The sequence below is a fragment of the Colletotrichum fructicola genome (assembly GCF_000319635.2).
Source record: "Colletotrichum fructicola Nara gc5 chromosome Unknown KSG_Nara_v1_contig01, whole genome shotgun sequence".
Lineage (NCBI taxonomy): Eukaryota > Fungi > Ascomycota > Sordariomycetes > Glomerellales > Glomerellaceae > Colletotrichum > Colletotrichum fructicola.
In genome coordinates, this window is record NW_027094051.1 from 5,455,030 (window position 1) to 5,464,398 (window position 9,369).

The 9,369-nt window shown below is 54.2% G+C and overlaps 2 protein-coding genes across 2 annotated transcripts; one reads left to right on the forward strand and one right to left on the reverse strand.

Moving 5' to 3' along the window:
• Positions 1-731: 731 nt before the first annotated feature.
• On the forward strand, positions 732-2,907 carry ABCG15 (ABC transporter G family member 15; the record flags this gene model as incomplete). Its single annotated transcript, XM_032034607.1, has 5 exons — positions 732-969; positions 1,032-1,528; positions 1,601-2,048; positions 2,096-2,175; positions 2,233-2,907. 5 exons carry the CDS (start codon positions 732-734, stop codon positions 2,905-2,907), a joined length of 1,938 nt encoding a protein of 645 aa, XP_031886252.1.
• Positions 2,908-3,815: 908 nt separating this feature from the next.
• Positions 3,816-7,314, reverse strand: CGGC5_v001536 (DNA polymerase gamma; the record flags this gene model as incomplete). The annotated part of the gene is made up of 2 exons (XM_032034608.1): positions 3,816-7,090; positions 7,140-7,314. 2 exons carry the CDS (start codon positions 7,312-7,314, stop codon positions 3,816-3,818), a joined length of 3,450 nt encoding a protein of 1,149 aa, XP_031886251.1.
• Positions 7,315-9,369: the final 2,055 nt, after the last annotated feature.

Genomic DNA, 9,369 nt, shown 5'->3' on the forward strand with positions numbered 1-9,369 from the left:
ACCACCACTCACTACCAGGGGCAGTATGTGTGTGGTCCGGGCATGCCGCCAAGGAGGACAACCTCGCCTCCCTCCCCTGGCGCAGCCTGTAGGACATCATTCGGGGATTTTCTCTTGTACCCTTCATCTGTTGAGAGGCCAGGGATTCGTTGCAGGTTGTGGGTGCACAGCATCCCGGACGAGGGATTCGATGCTCCTCTTGCCGGATTTGGCGGTACGAGAGGGTAGGGAGATGGAGAGAGTGGGCTCGGGATGAGACACCACAGCAGTAGCTAGCCTACTTTGCCTACCTACCTGACTTACCTTTGCCCTACCTTATCTGTCTGCCTGATTCTGCTCCTGCACCATGTATTTTGTGTTTCGGCGGCTCTGTTGAGAGGTAAAAAGTTAACACAGTAGGTCGCCGATTACCACGTCTCCTAGTGCGTGCCAGTGTTGAAGCCTATTACAACGGCCTCAGAACGTGGCCATGCAGGCTGCCGGCCCGCGGGCTGCCATGTAATCTCTGGCTTGGCGGAAGTCGGTTCGGTTCCTGGGAGCCATGTATAATTAACATTATCCCCTGTCCCATTTGGTGGGTTATAATCGATGTACTATTCCCTCGAGTCTCTTTTGTTATCTTTTAATCTTTTATATGACGTCGGGAGAAGAAAGACTGTTTCTCTGTTCTCGAGTACTTATATACATCACAGCATTTCTTAATCAAACCTGCCGGGAAAACTTTGGAAGACATGGACGGTAATAGCAGCGATTACTACGAGCCCAGGAAGGAACGGAACAAGATGACGCGCAGCGACGACGAGGGCGTCTACCACCATGACGCGGAGATGATGGGTGCAGTGGACGCCCATCTACTAAACACCTCCGTCCAGAACATCTCGTGGGAGGGCATCGAGGTCACCGTCAAGGACAGGGAGACCAAGCAACCCCAGAGCATCGTTCATCGTATTGACGGGCTCGTCGAGGCTGGTACGGGCTTATCACCAATTTTTCGTCTTGCGGCGGTTGAACCACTAACACCACACAACCAGGGGAAATTTGCGCCCTGATGGGACCCTCGGGCTGCGGCAAGACGACCCTCCTTAACGTCCTCGCCGGACGTCCCACCAATGCTTCCGGTGTCGAGGGCTCCGTGCTGGTCAACGGCGTCAAGCCGTCCCGCTCCGAGTTCCGCCAGATATCCTGCTTCGTCGAGCAGGAAGACGCCCTCATCGGATCCCTGACCGTCCGCGAGACCCTGCTCTTCACCTCGCGCCTCTCGAGCACCAGCTCCCTCCCCCGCAGGGAGCGTCTCGCCAGGATCGACGGGCTGCTGGCCTCGTTCGGTCTCAACGACCAGGCCAACACCATCATCGGCACGCCCATTCGCAAGGGCATCTCCGGAGGCCAGAAGAGGCGCGTGGGCGTCGCTAGCCAGCTCATCACCAGCCCCAAGATCATGTTCCTGGACGAGCCTACCAGCGGACTGGACTCTGCGGCCAGCTACGAGGTGATCAGCTACCTCAAGAAGGTCGCCCGACGAAGCAACGTATGTACCACTTTCATGTTGGCAACTTTGCCCCTTCCCATCACAACTGACTGGTGTGTGTGAAACTTCCAGCTCATCGTCATCGCATCGATCCACCAACCCTCAACCTCGACCTTCAACCTCTTCGACAAGCTCATGCTCCTCTCGGGCGGCAAGACGCACTACTTTGGCGGCGTCGACCGCGTCGTGCCGTACTACGAGTCCATGGGCATGCCCATGCCCGTCCAGGTCAACCCGGCCGAGCACCTTCTCGAGCTCGTCAACGTCGACTTCGTCAAGGACAAGCGCCAGGCCGCCGCGCGGCTGCAGGCGATGCACGAGGCCTGGAGCGAGTCGGGCTCCGCGCGCGACCTGAAGACGGCCATCGCCGACGCGCAGCAGAAGAGCAACCCCGTCGTGCTGAGCGATGAGGAGAAGAAGCCCGGGCTGCCCAGCCTGGTGCTCACGCTGCTTCACCGGAGCTTCATCAAGAGCTACCGTGACGTCGTGGCGTACGGAATCCGGTTTGCCATGTACACCGGTATGCTTCCCTTCTCCCTCACTACGATCTTTCTCTGACAAGTCTAGGTCTTGCAATCATGATGGGCACGGTCTGGGTCCGCCTCTCCACCAGCCAGGAATCCATCATTCCCCTGACCAACGCAATCGTAAGTCCTTTTAGACGACCGCTTTTTCCAGGCCCGGTCTCGACTAACAAGCTGCAGTTCTTCGGCGGCGCCTTCATGTCCTTCATGGCCGTCGCCTACGTCCCCGCCTTCCTCGAAGACCGCTCCCAGTACGTCAAAGAGCACCACAACGGCCTCTACGGCGCCACCGCCCTCCTCATCTCCAACTTCCTCATCGGCCTGCCCTACCTCTTCCTCATCGCCCTCATCTTCTCCGTCATCTCCTACTGGCTCTCCAACTTCCGCCCCGCCGCCGACGCCTTCTTCGTCTGGACAATGTGGCTCTTCCTCGACCTCCTCGCCGCTGAGTCCCTCGTCGTCTTTTTTACGTCTCTCTTCCCTTCCTTCGTCATCAGCCTCGCCCTCGTCGCCTTCGCCAACGGCCTCTGGATGTCCGTCAACGGCTTCATGGTCAGCCCCACCATCCTCAACTCCTTCTACAAGTACGTCTTCCACTACTGGGACTACCAGAAGTACGTCTTCGAGGGCATGATGCACAACGAGTTCGCCAAGCGCGTCTACGACTGCGGGAAAGGGTGTCAGTGCATGTACCGCACCGCGCTCGAGGCCCAGTGCAAGATTGCCGGGCAGGGCGTCCTCGACACGTACGGATACACCGAGGAGCACTTTGGGCGCAACATCGGCATCATGATCGGCATCATTGCCGGGTACAGGATCGCCGCGTGGATTGTGTTGAAGATCAAGAAGAACTGAAGGGGGGTTGGACCCGCTGGTCGGATAACCTACATATGGGTGTCTTGGTACTGCTGCTGCTGCTTTTTCTTGTCGGAGATCATTCTTGGTTGGTGTTGTTAAAAATTGGCTATCCAGAGGTCTAACGGAACCAGACCTGTTGGTAGACGGTTGGTTGCAAAACAAAGTGGGCGTTTGGTCAAGCTTTCTGCTGTAAATTGTAATATCAATAGTGTGTATTTACTTCCCGAAAGAAAAATTAAAATAAAAAAAATCTTGCGGAAACGTGCAGGCGTGATTCTCTTACTGTAGACTGACACACCGAGACGGTCCTATTCGTGATCGGAGTTTGATGGTCCTCGATCAGAGAGCATAACTAAGACTTAAAGTTAACTTGACCTAGGGGTTGGTGGACTGGCATCCAAATGCCTGAATGCCGTAGTGTGTCAGAGTTGAGAGACAGACCCCATGGTACCTCCTTTTTGCTCGATCTCTCTACTGTCGACCCCTTACTTGTCCGCCGCCACCACCATGTCTCCGCTTGGCATTCTCACTTACTAGATATGGATAGTAGTCCATTGAACTTGAAGTATTCAACATCACAAGACGAAACCGACTGCCGCCATGAAGCTAGTCAACAAAGCTGAAGAAGATGCTTCGATAAAGACATCGCGAGTTGAGCTCGCCCGATACATTGATATTACACGTCTGTACATGAATACACATACTGTCATAGGCCTTGCGATCATCAAAACACGATCAACGCCGGCCCAATAGGTACGCCTGACCCCACAAACCAAGCACCTCCCGCCATGCCAACTTTTCATTCCAATCCTTTGAAGCCACCAGAGCGGATGATACATATAGAAAAGGGGTGCCGTCGAGGCAAGATAAATAATACACAAGTTCTTCTCTCTCCACATCTTACACTAGATCCTGGAGCTAGGTCCGGACCAGCGGCCCTTGTCCTTCTGCCAGTTGGTCCACCGGTTCTTCCCCTCGAACCTCGTGAACTTGTTGCCCAGGGCGTCCGAAACCGTCATCGTCTCCACAGGCATGAGCTGGGCATCCGACTGATACGGCAAGACGCTGCGCTCCTTCTTCTTTGTCACGCGCGGCTTCTTCTCCACGGGTGCCTTGACGGCCAACTTCCTCTCCTTGAGCACCTCGCTCAGCTCCTGCTCGGTGTTGACAATCTGCGCCTTGAGGAAGTATGGATCGCTGGATGTCGAGTCCTCAAGCGTATCCATGACGGGCGTGCGGGGCGTGTACGCGATGCCCTCGAGCTTCGGCGCATGGGACGGGTCGGGCACGATCGCAGGGTCCAGCCAGGCCTGGGCACCCTTGGCGAGGAGGGCGGCGATATCGAGACTTTCGCCAGGTGGGATGGCCTCCTTGTGGGAAGGCGTTACGCAGTCCATGTCCACTTCCTTGCGGAGAACGTGGTCAATGTCGATGGCGGAAAAGTAAGCACATGCTTGCGGAAGGTCGTTGATGCCGACCTGCTGGGCAAACATGGCTCTCGTCCAAAGGTTTGCCACCTGCAAAGCCATGGCGGCGCGGTATTTATCATGGTCCTTGACGAGGTATCTGATCTCGTCATGGACAGTAATAGCTAGGCGGGCTTCGATATTGAAGCGGCGGGTGAGGTAGTCCATGCTGACGATGAGGAGGTGGAGATAGTCCACGCCAGAAGACTGAATGGCCCAGTTGATACGTGAGGTCAAGTAGCCGTTCTGGTTGATGAAGCGACGCATCAAGGCCTCTGTAATCCCTGCACCGAGGACAAACGTCCGCGGCCGCTCCTGCGCGGCGAATTCTTCGAGCTTGTTGAACACAAAGGACTCCGTTCCTCCACGCCAGAATGGCCTCTTGCTCAGGACTGATCTAGTTGTTTTCGTTCCCTTCGTCCTGACGTACAACTTGGCTGCAGTCTCGTTCGTCTCCTTGTCGGTCAGATTGGGATTGAATTGTCTGAGCAACTGGCCGGCAAACTTCAGCCCAGCGCCGTAGATACGGCCATAGTTGAAAACCTTTGCGTCATTTCTCGTGATGCCCAAAATGCTTGCCGTCCGAGAGTGGAGATCTGTGCCGGCCGCTTTGGTGCCCTCAAGGGTCATGAATCCGATGGCATTGCCGCCGTGGAGCTTAAAGGTTGCGTCTCCGACCAGGCTGGCAATCCACAACTCCTCGGAATCAACATCAGCGCCAACGAAGCTGTATCCCGGTGGTGCCTTGACCATTGCCTTTAGCTCCGAACCCACTCTGTTCTTCTTTGCGTTGCTCGCTGTGAGCCATGTGTTCTCCACAGCTCTTCGCGTAATGGTTCCCATCGGAATCACTTGAGGTAGGATGAAGCCCTGAACGTCCTCGGGAGACTTGCTGACAGGCCCTTTAGACTTCACTCCGTTGGAGGAAACCTTCCCAGGAACATCGTCTTCGTAAACAACCATTTGCGACGTAATACGATCGCGAGCGCTGATCCAGTACGAACACGACGCATTCATCTCCAAAGCTTGCTTTGCGTACGGGTATTGAGATGATAAAGTACCGCTCTCAAAGTACGATAGGTATCCCTTGGCCATGGGGTTGGTGCATCTGGCCAGGGGACCGTCTTTGTGAGGTAACTTGAAGAACGCTCCCCCGTCTCTCCGCAAATCCGCGTCTTTTTCTGAGTCGGAAAAGTCGCACTTTACCATTTGCTTCTTCTCATAATTGAGTGCTTCGTTTCTCGTCACCCTGAAAGTCCAGCCGTACTTTTCCGACCAAACTAATGGGTGGTTGTCCCATGACATCTTCAGTAGCAGAGGCGCGACACGGGTTCGCACCGTCAGGTTGATCGGAGCATCGTTTTTCGCAAATAAGTCTTTGTACCACTGAGGCATACCAGGCTTTTTCTGCCTCGCAGCAGGCCTGGGAGGATCGTTTTTCTTCTTTCCTTTGACCATTTTGATCTCCTGACCAGACCAGTCCAGCTGCTTCAGCCATGGATCATTGCTCCATTTCTCCTGGTCATCTTTGATTTCAAGAGCCTTTTCGGTGAGCCCAATCAGACGCTCCTGGACTGCGTCGGAGAGTTCACGATATGTCGCTTCGGCATTGGCGATGTACGCATCCCAGGATTTGTTGACGGGCAGAATGACGGATGCCAGATGACGTAAAGCCGCAAAACTGACGGGATGAGGGCAAGTATCCAGAAAGTTGGGAAATACAATCTGATAAACCCTGTGAGTGATGGCAACATCGGCAGCGCAGTAGTCCAGCAGGTTGTCCAGCTTTTGCAAAATCTCCTCGCGATCATGGGTGCCCAGATCATCTCGAATCGCCTTATCGATGGTGACGTCGAGATGGAACTTGGCAACATCCCTCAACGAGTTCACTGAACTCCGCTCAACCCATAGTTCCGCCTCTTCCTGCCGGGCACTGTGGCTCAGCAGCTCCGCTAACTGTACGTCATCGGTTTGGCTGGTAAGTTTCTCCCGCATTTCCCGGTTCTTCTTGTGCTTCATCCATGTCGGCCTCTGCTGCGAACACATGCCGTTGACGGCAACGTGAAGCGACATCGTATCCAAGAACTGGTTTCGCGTCTGCCTGATGTCATATTCTTCCAGTATCCTTGCTCGATCGTATCCAATATTGTGTCCTACAATCACGCGCTCTTTCGTCGGATCGCCGAGCGGAATCAGATGCCGATCGGACTCGGATTCGCCCAGGAGCCAGGGCGATAGCCACGCATACCAGGCTGTCGGACTTGATGCACAAGCCATGACTGCAAATGAGCTCTCCTTCCACATGACCTCCGTATCAAAACAAAGCATCGACTCGTCCGGGGCTTCCACAGCTTCCGTTTTGCCGTCGGAATAGTATTTTGTCCATCCGCTTCTGCGAACCCATTTTCTCGGTTTTGGTGGCGGAGCCGACCGCGCAAACTGTTTGGCGTAGGAAAGGTAAGGTTCGGCACAGTCAACAGCAAGCTTGTGGAAGTGCTCATCCAACGTTCGGCCTTGTAGTTCAGGGATATCGAAGGCAATGGGCTCGCTATTATCGGTGTTTTTACCAAGAAGATCGTGTCGTCGCAAATGGTCTTTGGATAAATCCACTAGTTCTTTCGATGGCGGCGCATTTCCATCGGGAAAAATCTGCTTAAATACGTGCTCGCTGAGGTGCTGGACGCCGATTTCGTTGAAACGTGATTGAGACGAGACTGCGGTGGTCAGTATGTGGAGAGCCATGAGGCAGGCAGATGCGCGTACTCGCCAGACTCCTTTCCTCTTCCTCCGTAGCCTTAGGTGCCGGGTTGCCTGCGGCGACGGCAGACTGCCACCGAGCTTGAGAGCGCCATACCAGACGACGAAAAGCATGATGTCTGGCAATGCGGACAAAGCTCGCAGTCGAACCCCTCATCAAATGGGTTCCAAGTTGAACCATCGTCTCGACCGATGGAGTTACATTACACGGCAGATTTGATAATGTTTGTGGTCGCGCGGGCAAGACGCATGGCCTTAGATTGCGTGGCGGATGTTGCGCAAACAAAAGACGTTGGCCGATGACGATGGTAGCAGGGGCGACGTCGAAAAATCGAAAGCCGTCGCCACTCTGATAGGCGTCGTGATGGACGCAGAAGAGGGGCGCGTTAGCTAAAGTTCCGTCTCCTCCAAGACAGGGATTGCTGGCCAATCGGCGACGCTGGATTGTCTGACCTAGCACACCTTGCACACCTTGTCAGGCCCCACAATTTAAGGGTCTGCGCCGAGATGCAAGGAAAGGTACGTACCTCATCAGCATTCCCTGATGAACCGGTGGCTCGGGACCCCAGCTTCTTCTCATTCTGGCAAACACCAAGCTAAGATGCCCTGTTTGTGCCAAAGTCATTGATTGACCTGACACTGTGGAGAGGTGCCGATGCCAATATTATCCGCAAATACCGGCACACATATAAGTATCAAGACGGTATTTGTCGGTCAACGCTAGGTACGCAGGCGAAAGAGCTTTGCAGGCTACGATCAATATAGACACCCATCCATTCGACTACCCAAGTAAAGTTCATACGTACTGTCCTGGCGTGCGCTTTGCCCGGCTGAGTCAAATGAATCAGCGAGGCCCTCAGCCGTGGCCGATGAACGCACCCTCAAGGTGGTTTCTTTTCTGCATTTAAGGCCATTATGCCGTCCACACTTGTGGATCGGTAGTGAATAGGTAATATCTCTGTCCATGACTGGTTAACATACCGGGCACTCTTCACGACCTGGTCTATGACCATCTCCCCGGAAAACAGAGCCAGGAGACATAACCTAACCGAAGCAAGTATACCAGTAACCCAGTCGGCCATTACTAGGCTACCAACTGCCCAGTGAATTTGACGCATCATGTCGACCATACAGAGCCCGGCAGCCAGCGGCTTTGAAAATCTGCTTCCTGAGTTGTTTCGTATGATCATGTGGAACCATCTCGGACTTCAAGATGTGCTGGCGCTGGCTTGCGCCTGCAAGAAGACCTCAGATTGCTTCAGAGCCGAAAGAAAGGGCTTGGCGCGACGTTCCCTCCGCGAATTGAAGTCATACCTGCCCGAGTCGCTTTGGACTTACGCTAGAGCTATTATCAATATTCGCCATCACCGTCAACATACTTCGGGAGCTATCCCAGGTTCCGGCCTTTGGCCCAAAATGCCGTCGGCCACTCAAACCGAGGCATACGTGGCAGCTGCTTGCGCAGCATTGAGGAGTGATCATACAGCCTGGGTCGAGGATCTGAGGGTGCGTCAACTGGCCGATTTGGAAATTTTGATCGACGAGGTCGATTACTGCACCGCCGTGGCCTTGAGGCCTGTCAATCGTACGCTCACCCTGGCCGAGAAGACAGCAGAAACACTAAAGTGGCAACATGACTTCCTATGCTTTGAGCTGGCTTGTCAGGTGTTCTTTATAGATGAGCCCTCGGCTCGCACATTGTGCCAACAGACGTACGAACGATTCCACCAGGCATGCTATAAAACCATTTCCTTTTCACCATCGGAACTGAAGAAGGCCGTACGGTTCATAGGCAAAGAGCACGTCAAACTATGGGAGGAAACGACAGGACGAGTTACACTCCAGCCTTATGTCGAGCCACAAAGCCCGTACATGATAGTCGATTTGATGTCAAACGAACAGTTGGCTTGCGGCGCAAAGAATGTTCTGGTGGCAGTAGTGGGAGCCTCGAACAGCGGATCTGCCTGGCCCCCCGGCTTTAAAGCCGTGAAGTCTGGAAACAGCATCATCGTTTACTCAGGAGGAGACCACGTTGAACTCATTGCACATCGGCCTATGGACGAAGAAGAATCTCAATACATATACTTGCTCACCTCACGAGGGCTCCGCGAGCTTGTCAGCCTGCGGCGTATGGGCGACGAGCAGCGACGAGGTTATATAAGAGAGAATTTCTTCAGGCATCGGCCATGGATGCGTTGCCCTCCCGAGATAGTGAAAAACCCCTCATCTCCAACAT